The sequence below is a fragment of the Drosophila takahashii genome, chromosome 2R (assembly GCF_030179915.1).
Source record: "Drosophila takahashii strain IR98-3 E-12201 chromosome 2R, DtakHiC1v2, whole genome shotgun sequence".
Lineage (NCBI taxonomy): Eukaryota > Metazoa > Arthropoda > Insecta > Diptera > Drosophilidae > Drosophila > Drosophila takahashii.
The window spans coordinates 37,624,818-37,640,700 of NC_091679.1; the positions used below are offsets into that span (position 1 = coordinate 37,624,818).

The following is a 15,883-nucleotide window of genomic DNA, read 5'->3' on the forward strand; positions in this document are numbered from 1 at the left end:
AATATTTATAACAGGACTATATTAGTCATTTTGCACGTGCAAACATTCGAGGCGTAAGAGTCATTTATTTATGTGGCATAATTATTGCCCAATAAACCGAAACAAACAAACACCGCAAGCCCCACCGCACGAAAACAATAAAAACAATTTTTTTGTGAAAGAGAAAATTGGTCAAAAATATTTCTGAATCGAAATCGAAGCAAGAATGTTTATAAATAAATGCTTGAACTTGCTTCGCTATTAATTGTGTTTCGCATTCGGCTAAAACCGCCGCACTGCAATAATTGAAACGCTAGCTAGACAACAACGCATTTGCCAATTTATTTTTGGGCTGCGTGTTTTTTGATGTTGAGCGCTGCTAATAACTTGTTGTTTCGCTGTCGTTTTCCCTGAGTTCGAGAATTTTCAAATTGTTTCTTGTTTCGATTGTGTGTTTTTTTGGGGGCCCAGCTGAATCCGTTTATTTATTTATCTGTTGCTCTCGCGGATATTGCCAAACATCTGAGTCTGAACGAACCGATCGCACATAGGTAAGAGCATGTATTCCTCTTTGTTTCTCCGCCAGGCGCATTATGTAATTTTCGATTTCGTTTGAGAAAAACTATTTTCAACACTTTTAGGGCATTAAATGGAAACGTTTTTGACGCACACCGCCGAAATTCCTTTCGCTGCTCCCCAAGACAACCCCCAAAAGAAATCCAAGGCAGACGAAAGTTTCGCGGCGATTTGTTAATGTGTCTATATTTAGACGTTCGTTACAAAATTCGGCCAGCGATACCGGATTCACTGTTTTCCTTCGAACCGAGTCCCTCAGGAATTCTCGCACAATGTGATTGATTTCGTTATGCAGGTGATTTATCGAGTATCCGCCGCGTGGACACCCCCAGATTCCACAAACCAGCACGTATACGCAGTGGTGGGTATATATAGAACTCTCGTATAGCACTGCCGCCGCACTGATGCTATTCTTTGTGTCCGCCCGCTGGGCAACGGATATGTTAATGCGCCGATCGTCAAAGTGGAACTGGCCGCTCAAGAGCTTCCGAGGCCCATGGGCGGAAAATCAGAGAAAATCGGGACGGAAACCTAAAGACGTACCGCTCTTTTTCGGCGCAGATCTGCTCTCGGATCTCGGTGTGCTCAATTGAGCAGATCCGTCGCCGTGAAGGAGAAATCATATGTTAATGCGCAAATTTTGGCATTTGGCATTATGCACAGCAGACCGGGCGGAGCAAGGACGGTGATTCACGCGATTTAGCGAGTGCACAGGTAAGCGAGGGAAAATAGATTTGTGTTCGAAAGATTTATGACTTACCACTCGAATTTGAAGGGCAGCAGTTCCGGCTCATCCTCCTCGGCGCAGTCGATTTTCACGAAGAACGTGGCTCGTTCGTTGGGGATGCAGCGGATCAGGGAGCTGGAGTTATCGCTGAACGTGATGCGAGGTGGTTGGCGCTGGCCCGCCTCGGATCCTCCGTCCTCGCCAGGAGGCTCTGCAAAGTGGGAATAAGTTATCACTGTGCGTTAATTATAAGCATGACTAATCGCTTTATAAGTTTCGATGGCGGAGGAAGCCGTACGCCGAACAAATTATCATAAATATTTGCGAAATGTCAAGAATTGCCCCGTAGCCACGGGCAGACATAAACACACATAGTTATGCCGGCAACAAAGGCGGAGAGTCGCCAATCTATAGTGGATTCGACGTAAGGATACCGTGTTGAGCTGATGAAAAAAACGTGTTTTTACAGCTAACTCCTTCCAAACTCAGTTTTAAATATTTTAACTTGTTTAATGTAATATACATATATATATATAGTGTTTATTTTACACTAAGCAATTAAAAATATATTGCAAAATAATTAATTTAAAAAAGAAAAAATCTACAGTTCCTATTAAAAGTTTTACTGAAAAGATCAAACGATCAATTGCACTTACTCGAAAATAGCATTGTTTTTTCCGAGGTATAGAAAGTAACTTTAGAGATATTTGATATTATTTAAATTTTAAACATATATTTATATATTAAGCTTAATTAATCAGTGTTCCTTTTAGGTAGGAAACCCTAATTAAATGCTTTCTAAAAAGTTATCCGATTAATATTTGTATCTTCATGTACAGTTGTTTTTTAGAATCGAAAATCAATAAACACTCTACTTCTTCGACTATAAATGTTTGTGTTTACACTAAGAAGTCCGTTTGTCCGGTGCACATCCCCATACCCTGCACAAACATCGAGTATTCGGAATATTCACTAAAAATAGCTCCAAATATTATTTATACGCGTCAACAAGCACTATTTGCGAGCATGTCGAATCTTTCTGCTTGGGGAGCCATAATCAAATGTGATTCGTAAATAGTATTTAAGCAGTTGGGAACGTAGTACTCGGTACTCGGTCCTCGCCGGGATGCGGACGCAACAATGACACTCGACCAGCGCATATTCCAACGTACAATTATGAAAATTTCTCATACTCAATTCACAATTACGTAACCGCACTGTGGGCCGCACAACGGTGATGGGGAGGAAAACGGAGACGGAGCCCGGCAGACCATAAAAATACATATCCCAACCCCACAAATAGCCATGAAGTACTCTGTTCGTGTCCGGGATCGGGAGCAGTGGCGAGAAAAAAAGGAGAATCTCTCACTTTCCCGGCGCCGGGGCTTTTAAATGATGATGATCAAGATGCTTACCCGCGGCATTGGCTGCTGGCGAACTTTCCATGCTCAGGTCTCACTATATAATTAGCCGAAACAGGGCCACTTCGGCATGGGACTTTCAGGACTTGCTGTGTAGGATTAGGGCGCAGTATTTTCAATGGATGGGTATTTTCAACGCGGCATTAACCGAAAGCGATTTCTTTCTTTTTTATTTATATTTAGAACGCGCCGCACACAAACGACGGTAAAAATTTGAATTTTTCCGTTTCCGATTCACTGAAATGAAATTTTCCGCTGGTAATTAGGCGTATTCGTCGGGCACAATGGATCGGAAAATGTGTAATTAGGATATATTCACATTTTCGGCCTGCGGCATTATTTAAAAACTGTGCTGGTGCAGCGGATATACACGTATTCCTCTTCCAATTCCAATTTGAAATCCACCAGACACTCGCACACACACACTCGCACTCACGTTTGGGAACACAGAGATGTTCTATCTTTCTATATATAAACAATATGTACAACACAGCATCGGCGTTCGAATGGCGCACACCACGTCCAGCAGACACCTCCTGGATCTCCGATCGTTTTTCTCAGACTGAACTCGACTGAACTGAGCAGACAGATCACCAGCAGCAGCATTCTCGCCTGTCCATGTCGGATAATTTTGGCTGCCCCGAGAACAAGCGATCTCTCCTCAAGAAGATCGGAGATGCCGCGCATGGCATCTGACTACGGGGACTTCTCTCACCCAATGGTACAAACAAAACACAAAACAAGGCATTTAGTAGGGCTCTCAGGTAAGTACACATCTCCACCTGGCTAAGGCAATGAATATTTAATCCCCTTGCTTAGTCCTAGACACACACATACGATTTATAGTAAATATAGTCGACAATTGATCGAAAAATAGCAATTGCAAAATACAAAATTGCACTCAGCGGCGCAACAAGTGGCGACGACAACTTGTTGCCTTGTACGTTTGTTAGTTAGTTAGTATTGTTCGATTAAGCTAATCCGTGCTCCAATCCAGTGGCTTCCCTCAGACAGAGTAGAAGTGCGAGTTGAACCTTGTGCGACACGAGGGTTCCGTGAAGGGCGAGAACCAGGCCAGCGAGAAGCGTCCGAACACCGACTGGATGCTCTTGAGGCGCGACTTCTTGGCCCAGCGGGCCTCCTCCTTCTTCAGCTGTTCGATGCCCTGTTTTAGAGAGAGGGAGAGATAATCAGAGAGAACGTTATCCGGATAATCACGTGCCAAGAGGCCACCGAGCACCCACCGTCTGATCGTTTAGGATGGCCGTCAGCTGAGTGGCCAGCATGATGATGGTGAATATGCCGAACATGAGGCCCTCGAAGGTGAGAAAGAGCAGCAGGAAAATAGTGGCCGGCGGAGAGTACGGCGAGCAGGTGCGCCAGTCGTTCTTCACGCACTCCGCAAACTGGGTGAGCACCAGGAAGAGCGTGTGCACTGAGATCGAAGCAATGTAGAACTGCGGATCGGAGGAAAGAGCCATTAATTGGGGAGGTTGATATAATAAGAGCTTAAGAACTTACGGTGAAGAGCACAAAGTACTTCTGGTTGTTCTCGCCCACGCAATTATTGACCCACGGACAGTGGTGGTCCATCTTGCGGATGCACCGCTGGCAAACGGAGCAGTGGTGGGCCCGCTCCGGCTTGATGCTGCAGCACTTGGGGCACTTGTAGAACATCTGGCCCTCGCGGTAGCCCATCTGTTCGATCATCTCCTTGGTGGCGTTTCCTCGAGGTACAGCGCCCTGAAAATGATTGTAATTAGTATTAAATTTACTAAATACTTAAGTAGGATGACTAAAAATTAAATGCTTAAATAATGGCCCAGCCATCTAGTGTATAAGTTTTATTAAGGCACCCAAAAAAAAATCAGTATGAAACGTAAATCGAGTTTACATTATTGAAGATAAATTTTAAATTGATATGCGGCCAGGTAAATTTGAACTGGTCGAAAAGAGTATTTCATGTAAAAACGATATGCATTGAACTGAAAATTACATGGCCATATCGATTTTACGGGAACAAGTCTTTTTTTGTGTGTAGTCTTAGTTTTAATAACAAGTCTAGCATTATAGAACTAACCAAATACAATAATTATTAATTTTAAAATAATTTTTTTGCAAAAAAACAAGATTTATGGACATAAATTCATTTTTTGCGAGGAAACACAAGATTTTTGGACATAAACAACAATTTAAAAACAATTAAAGCCAACAGAACAATCAAATTACCAATACCCAGAATTTTATTGACATTAAAAGAGTAGATTTTTTTTGTACTTTTCAGGGAATCCCATAAATTTTCTAATATTCATGCTCATTAGGCACTTTTGCCGCCCACATACATAGATAAGGTGGAAATTGGAACACAACTCCTATATCATCGACCGTACACCCAATCACTCACCGGATCCGAGAGCATTGTGCGTATGTGCGAGGCAAAGGCGAGGAAGGCCAGCGCCTGGAACACGACCATGTTGATGGTGCTGAAGACCGTGTAGTTGCTGGGCAGGAGGATCAGCCGCATGACCACGAACTCGGCGAACAGGATGAGCAGCCAGGTCATGACCACGCAGACAATGCCGCAGATGTCCTTGACGCACCAGGCCTTGTTCCCGCAGCATCGGTTGTGTTGGTCGACGCCACCGAAGCCCCCGCCTCCGCCGGGCGAGAGAGCCGAGTAGGAGTAGGAGTTCATGGTGTCCGGATGCAGCCCGCGCACTGGTGACTCATTGGCCTGGTCGATTCCGTGATAGCGCCGCCGGACTGCGGACCATTAGCCAAAAGGCGTTTGATAAAGGGGCAAACACGGAACACGGAAAAACACAACCGTACAAAAGTGCCATTCACAGTGGGGGCGGCTGGCGTCAGCTGTTGGGCATTCGCAGCGAGGCGGTAACACAGGGGGAGGATAAGCGAGGTGGTTTCATAAAATCGTTCGTTTATCTTTCAACTTAATCCGACAGCACAAATACAAATACAATACAACAATTAAAATAGATACAAGGAATTCATACGGGGCCCCTATCTACAAGGTTTCCAATATCAGGTGTTATGCAGGCGTCAGCTTGGCCTTGGGTTCCAGCAGAGCCCAGAGTCCGGCCAGCGATGAAATCGCCCCCAGGAGTCCAATTGCCCGGGGCGTGAGACTCGTGTAGCCCAGGGCAGTGAGGGGGATGAAGAAGTCGCATACGTTCTTCACCGTGTCCACCACAATGTCCTTGTGTCCCTGCACCAGAACATAGGATTGCAGGGCCAGGCGTTTGATGTCCTCCGGGGAGTTGATGCTCGTGGGGATGCGGCAGCGGGAGATTCCGCCCTTGCAGCCGGAACGATGCAGGTCCAGTACCCTCAGGATCTCGTAGAAGTCCCGGCACAGGTTCATTATGATCGAAAACAGCCAGTACTTGTTGGCGATGCTCGACCAGCGCTTGGCGTTCACCGCCGTCAATCCCGTCCTGGCCAGCCAGAGGAAGTGGTCGGCGAAGAGGAACAGCGACTGTGAAAGCTTGCTCAGGGTGAGCGTCACCCGGATGGTGAGGTCCGGATGGTGGATGGTCTTCAGGGTGCCGTAGAACACATCGACGCACTTGCCGAACCGGAGCACTGCAATTGGAGGAATTAGTTGAGGGATTAGTGGTCGCCAAGGATACCCACACTTTCGGAAGGTGCTCAGGATGTATTCGATCGTCTTGAAGTTGTCCACCAGCGCCGGACTGGAATTGGCGGACTCCAGCGAGTCCCACATGGCCCGCGAGGCGTACTGGACGAGGCGGGCGATCTTGTCCCGACCGCCGGCCTGGTTGTTCAACTGCACCAGCCGATCCATACTCATGTTGTGAACGCACAGCTAGTTGTGTTGTGCAGCAAATTCAAATCTAAGCTAGATCCAATCCAAAATCTAAAGGTCGAATGTTTGGCTGGGGGCAATCAGCTGTTTCCGCGTTTCGCGGTGAATGACAAGGTTGGGACATGGGCGCAGCTGGAATTATTTATTGAACCCATTCCTTAACTTACAGTGAATATCAATAACTAAATAAAAAATAAATAAAGAAATTAAAGACTCTTTAAATTATAAAGTTTAATGAAGCACATTTTATTTAATATGAAAAATAAAAGAAACCCCTTCTATATCTACGCCCCTGCCAACTAAAAAAAGTGCATGTTTCGCAACACTACTAAAAACAGTGTTGCAAAACACTCGCATTGTTGAAAATTTGCCTTCGCCACGTAAAATAGTGGTCCGATTTTCATTTTCGAAATACCTGACACACAACTAGCAATTTCACCATGGCAGTAAGTTTAACCAGCACCAGGACAACGCGCTCGAGGATTACACAAAATCGCTTGTCTACTTGCAGCCACAACAGAAGGGCAAACAGGGCACGAAGGGCGCCAAGCAAATCGTGGAGGAAAACAAGACGACACTGGCTTTCTACCGAAACATGGCCATTGGATGCGCTGCACCCGCCGTGCTCCTCAGTTTCCTGGTCTTTGAGGTCACCAAAACCTCGGTGGTAAGTCGGCAGAGGTCCATTTTAATATGGTTAATCTGGAGTTCCTACTTCCTCCTTTCAGTTCATGCACATTCTGGCATTGCTGATCCTTGGAAGCTCCTACCAGTTTATGGCCTTCATGTCCAAGGCGAAATACTCCGAGAGCGGTGCTCTTGTGGACTCCGGCAACGACTTGAACATGGAGGGCGGTATCGCGGAGTAAGTGCACCCAGTGGAATCTATAGTTAGCTTGCCTAACCAAGACTATTCCCTGCAGAAACGTCAAGGACCTGATCATCCTCACCTCCGGCACACTGCTGCTGGCCCTCATCTCCAACTACTTCTGGCTGGTGCTCCTCCTGGCGCCCGTACGCGCTGGCTGGATGCTCTGGGGAACGGTCATCCAGCCTTGGCTGTCGCAGCGCAACGCCCAGGACGAGAATCCCGAGGTGGACGAGAAGAAGCAAAAGAAACTGGAGCGCAAGATGCGCCGCATGAGATAGGAGACACCTCCACCGCCCGAGGTGACCTAGTAGTTAAGGGGTTCCTGGTTTTCATGAGATTCTACGCTTAGTTGTGTGTGCGTTTCCAAATTGTTAAATGTTCAGCAAATTAAACTGCTCGAGACAAAAGACAATTCACGGTTTTAGTTAGTCAAAGCATTTTTGTGCGATTTAATTGCGGTGAATTTTCCAAGACGACGGGCTCTGCGAGGGAAATTGCATTTCCTCACCAGGTGCCGCCGGGTTTTTGTGCATTGTAAATATATATATTCGTGTAATTGTTTATAAATAAATGTGCTTCAGTGCAGCAGGAACTAGTGCAGTGTCCGTTTCTCTTCGAGATGCTGGCAAGGGGAGCCAATAAATAATAAGCAATAAACGAAGGGCGATCGAAAATAAAATTAAGCTTTTGCAACAATTTATTCTCTTGTTGTCTAGACAATTGTGAGCATCCAAACTAAAGTATAAAAGTATCAAATAGTGTTATGCTTGGGGTACTGTGTTGTGTTGTGCGTCTCGGAGCACTAGATTTCACTAGGTCTAGATTCCAAAACCCCTACGAGGCTCCGAGGCACGCACCGCTTACAAGAACAACGAGGGCAATGATGGTAACTTAAGAACTTTAAATGCAGGTTAAGTGAGATGGGGTTTAGGGGGAAACTGGGGAGAGGCACATGCGCGGGTAGACCGGGAACCTCCTTGCCTAACATCATACATCTGTGCTTAACTACAACAACTTCCGATTAATATATATATGCTTGTTTATACGTAAATATATAACATCGACGCGGCTCAAGCGGCTCCATCTGCCCGCCTAGTTGTACTGCTCGGGAATGACGTATGAGATGTCGTCCCACGGGTGGCGGTACAGGCCCTGTTTGAGACGTTTCTGGTCCATGTAGTGGCCAATAAATCCTATGCTGCGGCCCAGCACGAACAGCGAGTTGATTGCGCCGACATTGATGTACTCTTGTGCCTCCTCACTGAAAGTTAAATCGAGTGTTTTAGACTCCGTTTGTCATCGAACTCCTAGTTCCCTCCGCTCACCTGGTAAATGAGCCGCTGTTGCGCAGCATGTCCACAAATGCGGTGGCTATCACGCCGTCCACATTGAGGATAAGATTCGGTTTCTTGTTGGTAGTGATCTTCTCCACCTCCAGGGCGTATTTAAGCAGCGGGCACGCAGGGAAGTTCTCCAGCACGAACTCCTTGATGATCTTGACGCGCACATCCGGGTTGTTAATGGACTTCACACGGTGGCCAATGCCCAGAATGAGCTTGCCCTCCTTGCGCATCTTGTTCACAAACTCCATGGGATGCAGGTTGGTGTCGTAGGCCTCGGAGAACTGGCGGGCCGATCCGTCCAGAGCACCTCCAAAGCGATCGCCCTGTAAGAAATATCAGAAATTGTGTTACAATTGAAATTTAAATTCCACTTAATTTATCTTACAATGGTCAGCAGACCGCTGACGACCGAGGAGACCAGATCCTTGCCAGCACGGGCGCACACAATGGTGTTGTGGGCTCCCGAAACGGCGGGTCCGTGATCCGCAGTGACCATCAGGCACATCTCGAAGAACTTGCAGACGTACGAAGGCAGGCAGCGCTGGAACCACAGCAGCGATATGACTCCGCCAATGCCCACGTCCTTGCTGAGCACCTCGCTGATGGGCATTCCCGCGTAGATCAGCTCCTGGCCACGCTCGTCGCAGATCGAGGTCATGAAGGAGGCGGGCTTGCGGATGAGACCCAGCTCGCGGGCCCACGAGTAATCCATGGGCACTGTTGGCGGCGGCACCTCCTCCTTGGGCACCACGCGACCCGTCTTCACTAGCTCGCCGTACACGTGATGGATGAGCTCGCCCAGCGTGTCGAAAGAATCGGGAACATAGGCGCCGGCATCCCGCAGACCCTTGTTCTTGGCTGTGGCCGTCTCACGATCGGAATTTGCGCAGGAACCGGCGTGACCGAACTGCACCTCCGAAGTAAACATGCTGGCGCAAGTTCCAATGCACCAGGCCACCAGAGGCTTGGTAATGCGACCGTCTTTCAGAGCAGCACACACATCATACTCCTCGGTGCCACCCACTTCGCCCAGCAGGACAATCAGCTTGGTTTCCGGATCCGCTTGATAGCGCAGAATGTGATCCATGAAGGTGGAGCCCGGGTAGCGATCACCTCCGATGGCAATGCCCTCGATCACGCCGTCGGTGGCCTTGGAAATGATGTTGTTCAGCTCGTTGGACATTCCGCCGGAGCGGGAAACATATGCCACACTGCCGGGACGGTAGAGTTTCGAGTGCAGGATGTTGTCCAGCATGCCGCCGGTGTTGCCAATCTTGAAGCAACCGGGCTTAACACCGCCCACGGTGGCGGGTCCAATGATTGCGACGCCCTTCTTGTCCGCCTCGATGATCAGCTTGCGCGTCATGTTCTCCGGAATGCCCTCGGCAATAATGGCCACCGTACGGATCTGCGGGAATTCCAGCACCTCGAGCGTCGACTCGTAAGCGCTGCGCATGGAAGCAAAGTTGACCATAACGTCGACATCCTTGTGCTTGTGGATGGCATCGGACATTTTCTTGTAGACGGGAATGAGGATTTCCTTGTGGCCCCAGTAGTACTTCTGCTTGTGATCGCCGGTGAAGGGATAAACCATGGCCACCACAGAAGGCTCGTCGCGTCTGAAGGAATATATGATATTATAGTGATATGATTAGCACTAGAATCTCTAACTTACCTGCAGATGAAGTCAAAGTCGAGCATCGACTGCACCGCCCGCTGCTGCATGCCCCACACAATCGCCTTGGTGGTGTTCGAGAAGAACTTTCGGGTCACACTCGATCCGTTGCGCTGAGCACCGGATGCACAGCTCGCGCTGTCGCCCTCATCTGCTGAGATAGGTGGTAGTTTAATCGGTTTAGCTGCGGTCGGGCTCAGGGCTATCCCAAATGGAACGAGTCGAGAGACGAGAGTCGATGATGATGGAGGAGCAGAGAGCGAGATCAGGACGTGTAGAAGATTGACAAACCAGTACGAGACACAAACACATGGAACATAACACGAACACGGGGTGATGAGGGATCAGATTGGGTGGAATCGGATCAGATCGGTTGGCCAAACGAGCATTTTGGTTTAGTTATTAATTTGGTGGAGGAATATGTGGATAATTTTTTGGTGAGTGTGGCGACAAGATTCGATGTCGTTGTAGTCGAGGGCGAGCAATGCAAACATACAAAATACAGAGAGAGAAAAGAGAGAGAGATCAGATAAGTGAGGACGATCGATGCGTTGCAATCTGTAGCAGGGAATACAAACAGTTCATTGGACTACAGCTAAAATGGATTAGTGAGATCCCGGGTTAGCCGCACACAAACTCTTAAGACACCCAGCTACTCTACTTACCGGCATTGGAGCCCAAAGCCTCGCTGGCATCGCTGGCCGCCTTGAGATCTGCCTGGGCCTGCTGTCCACCGGGCAGCAAGAAGTTCGCGGTCGAGAACTCAACGCTGGACACCTGGGGAATGGGCCGCTTGCCCAGCGCCATGCCGCAAATGGCGGTCATGTGGGTCTCGGGTCCGAAGACGTGCAGTGGGATGCCCAGAGTGCTGCCAAAGTCGCGCATCTTCCGCAGACCCTCCTGGTAGTTGGGTCCGGCGCGACGCACAAAGATCGACACATTGTGCTCCGCCAGCTTGGGCTGGAACTCGCGCAGGGCGGTGATGATGCCTGCATAGAGGTTACACATTTAGATTGATGGTTGATTAGATAGGTAAGCTGAATATGTGTCTCACCTTGGAAGGTCGCCGCCACATTGGTAAAGTTGGCAATGCCACCTCCCGTAATCAGCACCTTGCCATCGGGATGCTTTGGCGAGGAGGTCATTAGGTTGAGGATCGTCTTGGCGTACTCGTATGTCTGCTGCTCCGAGGGAGCTCCACTGTACTCGCCATAGTTGGCCAGCTCGGAGGCTCCACCCAAGTCGCAAATGGTGTCCGAGTAGATGACACTGGCGCCACCGCCCGCCACCATCGTCCAGATGCGTCCGTTGCGATTCAGGATCGTCAGCTTGAGCGAAGCACCGCTCTTGGCGTCCAGATCAGCGATGTAGGCCTCCTCGGGATAGGCATCCCGACCGAACGGCGGTGGGTAGTCAATCTCGCCCCACTTGGGACGGCAGATGAAGTCGGCGGTCGAGTCCAGCTTGGCCGCCAAATCCAGGATGTACAGACTGTCGGCCGTAACCACCAGAGGATTGATCTCTAGATATGTAAAGTACAGGTCCACATAGGTCGTGTACAGAGCGCTAATGAACTTGGCAATGCGCTCCTTGGTGCCCGCATCCTTGACCTCCTTCAGCAGCTTGCTCTTGACGTCGGCCAGCGACAGAGTGGAGTTTACAGGGACGTCCAGCTTCACGGCCTTGGCATCTACATCGCCAATATCCACGCCACCCTGGTGGTAGAACAGAATGGTGTCGGCAGCGCGGTGCGAGTAAACGCACACGTACATCTCCTCGGCCTGAAATAGTAGTTAACAAGATTAAATACATATTTAAAGAGGGAAACCAAGAATTAACTCACATCTGTGTGTGGCACAAAAGGCTCGATGATGAAGTTGCGCAGCTTGCCCACGGCATTTCCGATCTTCTGGTCCTTGTTGAGCCGCTCACCAATCCACTGCTTCACCTGCTCGAAGTTCTTTTTGACGCCAATCAATCCCAGCTTTCCGCGACGCTTGATCAGTTGATCGGGCTTCACCACCAGCGGCTGCAACAAAGGAAAGGACGGTGTTAATTAAATGTGTACCAAATATATACTATATATGTACTAAATAAGCGACAAATCGTTGAACCTCCTGAGCGCGGCGTCAGCAAAAAGCCGGTTCTAAAGCAAAGCATCTGTCGGCGAGATCAGCCGATAGCGCCAGGGGTCGCGTTCCCGCGTCATTGGCAATGACAATGCCAGTGCTCGTACCCTTACCCCAACTTGTACTTGTGCCCACACAAAAAAAACACATCTCATACGCTTATTAGAAGATCGTACGAGTGTAAATTGAGCAAACGTCCGAGTACAAAATGTCATCCGAGTCATCAGGCGATCAACTTTGTCGTGTAATTACAGCCGAAAGAACTTATGACATGGTGGATTTTTGGAACTTTTATATGGATATAATAAAAACACATATAAAATTATAATAAGAATATGTCATGTGGGATCATACAATAAAAGTAAACTATACTTCTTAAAAATACCTCTCTGCTTTGTTGGTTTTATTGCGTGAATTGTATTGTTTGTTAAGACTCAAAACTTGTTTACCCATCGCACTTGGGAGAGGTAAACATCTTTATCAGTGGGGATTCTTCAGCAAATATAGTCACCAAGTTAATATAAGTATTTGGCCACTTCCCACGATAAAGTAACAATGGGATATGCCCCATGAATTAATTACCAGATAAGTTGAAGTACTTTAAAAATAGGTTCCTAAACTTTCTTCTATATAACTTAAATGATAGGGCTTCTCCCGCTAGAATTTTTAGATAAGATTATGCTTCTTTTGATTTCCACTAAAGTTATATTTTCCCAAAAATAAAAACCCCATTCTTCAAGTGGGATTTTCACAATTTCTACTTTTTTACCATACTGAAAATGGGGACGCTTCCTTTTAAAATCAACAAATAACTTTAAGATAAGACTTAAACCTCTTTAAACCATTCCAAATAACCCAATCAACTATTAATGTGACATTTATATAGAATTTACCATAGATACGATTTCTACTTTTATAAATTTAAGGTTTAAACCCGTGCCAGATAAGACCAACGAATTCAGACGCTCCCTCTAAAGTCAACAAATAACTTGAAGATAAGATTTCGCCTACTTGGATTTCCATGATAGAGGTTTTCTGCAAAACACAACCTATTAGTTCCCCCGAATTGCCCACTCAACAATAAAGCGTCACCCTCAAGATAAGTACCCTGCTACAGCTAAACTTTCCACAATCGATCGGAAGGTCAATCAGAGATAGGTGCGTGATCGAGAATCCCAATCTCCACGCACGCTTATCGTGCTCGCAAATGAGGTGAGCCTGATCCGCCGGCGGATAACCAAGCGGGCCAAGACCACGCCATGCCACGCGACCTGCGGCTGGGAGTGCGGCCATCTGATAAAAACTAGAGTGCGTCCGTCTACCCCGCAGATTCCGGCGCCCCATTTCGTTCTTATCAGGAGCCGCGCTTAGTCATCCCTCAACGGCGTGGTAGAGCCTCCACCACGAGGTCAAGTTCAATGACAATCCCGCCAAGCGGCGGCGTTTGTTGTCGCCGGCCCAATTGTTGTTCCTGCACATCGGCTGTTCGGCAATCTGCGAGTTCCGTGGCTATTTTTAACTGGCACTCACCGTGGTCAGCAGCCAGGGCTGGTCGACGGCGAGCTTGGACCAATCTGTAGAGGAGTTCACTGTGGCAAACCTGCAGGTGGTCACGCCGGCGCCGTGGGTGTTGAGATGGCGGTTCAGGATGTCCTTGCCGGAGGCCTCCGTGATTGCTTTCGCCGACATGTTGAAGCTGTAATAGGACAATATCAAGGGAATTACTAGTATTTCCGGGCAAATATCAAAGACAAATAGAGGAGGTCGTCTCGTGTGCTCGCGCGTACCGTTTGACTTTGCCTGTACTTTCAAACTTTGATTTATTTACTTAGAATTGATTAGAGCGCGACTGTGTGCAGGTGCAATAGGTTTCGAGTTCGTTTTTAGGTGTGCGTGCTGGGTTTAGCTTTGGATTCGGCTTGGGGAACCGGGCAATTGGTCAACCTGCACGTCGTCGCGTCTGGGAGTAAACTGAAATCGAATAGGCGACAGCACCAGCCATGAAAATGAGCCAGCAACAGGCGTATTCTGATTTCGTTTTCGATTTCGTAGCGCTGCCTCGGCTTTAACTTCGTGGGCTTCGTCGGGTCTTTAGAATTTCGGGAGGTATGTGTGTGTGGGGGCTCTCTTTCCCCCAAGTTCCCCGGAGATTACAACGGGATCTCGGGCCCTGGACCATCGAGTGGGGGGAGGGGGGGAACCTTTTCCCGAACCGGTTATCATCATATCATTGCAACGAAAGCCAGTCAGTGGGTCACTGAAGGGCTGAACTTTCTCTGAAATACCTGGAGAGCTGGCAGTTAGTTAGCTGGCTATCTAATTCGAAAAAGAGAACCTTTTCAGGGGGCTGATGACTTTGCAAGTACACACGATCTAATTTACATCTGGAAACGAAGTTCACGCCTTGCTGAAATGCGTATGGAAATTTCGTGCGCGCTGGTGAAACTTAAACTCGGAAACTAAAACTAAAGCCGAATGTGTTGTAAGCGGTGAAAGTGGGCAAAATCAATAAGGCCGTTGCATCACCAAGTAGCAGGTGGAATAGCCGTTAGTCTTCGTCTTCGCTATTATTTATTGCAAAATAGTTTGCAGATTTTCTCATTAATATTTTTGCAAGATTGCGCGGATATGTGTGTGTGTGTGTTTGCGTAGCAAGCCGATCTCTTCTAGTCATGTTTTCTGCCGCCCTCTCCTCCCTTCGTTCAGATTTGTCAAGGGTTATAGCCAGAAAGGTTTATCCACTTCTTAGACACTCACTTTAATTATATCAGCTTCACGACCGCGATTAATTTTAACACGCAAACTAAACTGCAACTTTCTTTTGGTTTTTTGACCTAGCGATGGCAAAGCGGCGATGGGCGACAATCGATAGCTCTTTCTCCGTTTTCTTTCGGTTACATGGCGATATATTTGGGTAAACACAAATTCGGAGCCTACCTTAAGGCGCAACTACAAAATGCCTAACGGTATGCAACAGTATTAATTAGTCAATTTTAGGAGGGTGTCCTCGCTAACTTAGCCGATGCAGATGCAGTTGTTAAAGTAAAGATTTTAACAATTCTGGCGGAGATTGAATTTGAAATAAAAAATTAAAAAATTTGGAATCGGTATTTGGTTATATATAATATATTCTGGGTATTCCCTAAACTGCTGAAATGTTTGTATGGACCAAAATTCAACAATTCAGCAATTCAACAGTTTAGGGAATACCCTCATTATATTATATACGGGGTATTATTTATTTCAAAATCAACTTAAAAAGCATATTTGTGGTTTTTTTTACCTTGGTAACAATTTTAGTAACTAGTAACTAGC

At 47.4% G+C, this 15,883-nt stretch overlaps 5 protein-coding genes across 14 annotated transcripts in view; 1 reads left to right on the top strand and 4 right to left on the bottom strand.

The window, feature by feature from the left end:
- Strn-Mlck (Stretchin-Mlck) overlaps nucleotides 1-3,270 on the bottom strand; it is a 48,897-nt gene extending 45,627 nt beyond the window's left edge. For all 6 annotated transcript variants that reach the window (XR_011417819.1, XM_070212565.1, XM_070212563.1 and 3 more), the window contains exons 1-2: nucleotides 2,698-3,270; nucleotides 1,316-1,493 (exon numbers count right to left, since the gene is read on the bottom strand). Coding sequence is in view for 5 of the 6 variants with exons in the window: in XM_070212565.1 (XP_070068666.1) it covers nucleotides 1,316-1,493; nucleotides 2,698-2,728 (209 nt within the window). In the remaining variant the exon portion in view is untranslated. The remainder of the gene's footprint in view (nucleotides 1-1,315; nucleotides 1,494-2,697) is intronic.
- Nucleotides 3,271-3,450: 180 nt separating this feature from the next.
- Nucleotides 3,451-5,553, bottom strand: LOC108066337 (palmitoyltransferase ZDHHC3). Its single transcript, XM_017154825.3, has 4 exons — nucleotides 5,108-5,553; nucleotides 4,225-4,446; nucleotides 3,948-4,160; nucleotides 3,451-3,868 (listed from the first exon to the last, which is right to left on the bottom strand). The coding sequence occupies exons 1-4, from the start codon at nucleotides 5,396-5,398 to the stop codon at nucleotides 3,710-3,712; spliced, it is 885 nt and encodes a 294-aa protein (XP_017010314.1). The 5' UTR covers nucleotides 5,399-5,553; the 3' UTR covers nucleotides 3,451-3,709.
- A 71-nt stretch (nucleotides 5,554-5,624) lies between these two features.
- Nucleotides 5,625-6,624, bottom strand: Pex11ab (peroxin 11). Its single transcript, XM_017154826.3, has 2 exons — nucleotides 6,358-6,624; nucleotides 5,625-6,306 (listed from the first exon to the last, which is right to left on the bottom strand). The coding sequence occupies exons 1-2, from the start codon at nucleotides 6,533-6,535 to the stop codon at nucleotides 5,753-5,755; spliced, it is 732 nt and encodes a 243-aa protein (XP_017010315.1). The 5' UTR covers nucleotides 6,536-6,624; the 3' UTR covers nucleotides 5,625-5,752.
- A 216-nt stretch (nucleotides 6,625-6,840) lies between these two features.
- Nucleotides 6,841-8,013, top strand: LOC108066298 (transmembrane protein 208). Its single transcript, XM_017154757.3, has 4 exons — nucleotides 6,841-6,996; nucleotides 7,062-7,217; nucleotides 7,279-7,415; nucleotides 7,474-8,013. Exons 1-4 carry the CDS (start codon nucleotides 6,991-6,993, stop codon nucleotides 7,697-7,699), a joined length of 525 nt encoding a protein of 174 aa, XP_017010246.2. The 5' UTR covers nucleotides 6,841-6,990; the 3' UTR covers nucleotides 7,700-8,013.
- Nucleotides 8,014-8,100: 87 nt separating this feature from the next.
- On the bottom strand, nucleotides 8,101-15,425 carry ATPCL (ATP-citrate synthase). 5 transcript variants are annotated; one of them, XM_070214103.1, is made up of 9 exons: nucleotides 15,326-15,425; nucleotides 14,099-14,264; nucleotides 12,283-12,468; nucleotides 11,494-12,220; nucleotides 11,105-11,428; nucleotides 10,440-10,590; nucleotides 9,150-10,383; nucleotides 8,747-9,087; nucleotides 8,101-8,682 (listed from the first exon to the last, which is right to left on the bottom strand). In XM_070214103.1, the coding sequence occupies exons 2-9, from the start codon at nucleotides 14,255-14,257 to the stop codon at nucleotides 8,514-8,516; spliced, it is 3,291 nt and encodes a 1,096-aa protein (XP_070070204.1). In that variant the 5' UTR covers nucleotides 14,258-14,264; nucleotides 15,326-15,425; the 3' UTR covers nucleotides 8,101-8,513. The 5 variants fall into 5 exon arrangements, with proteins under 5 accessions (XP_070070204.1, XP_070070203.1, XP_017010242.2 ...); XM_070214102.1 differs by having other exon boundaries at nucleotides 10,440-10,593; XM_017154753.3 differs by having other exon boundaries at nucleotides 10,440-10,641.
- Between the last annotated feature and the right edge of the window lie 458 nt (nucleotides 15,426-15,883).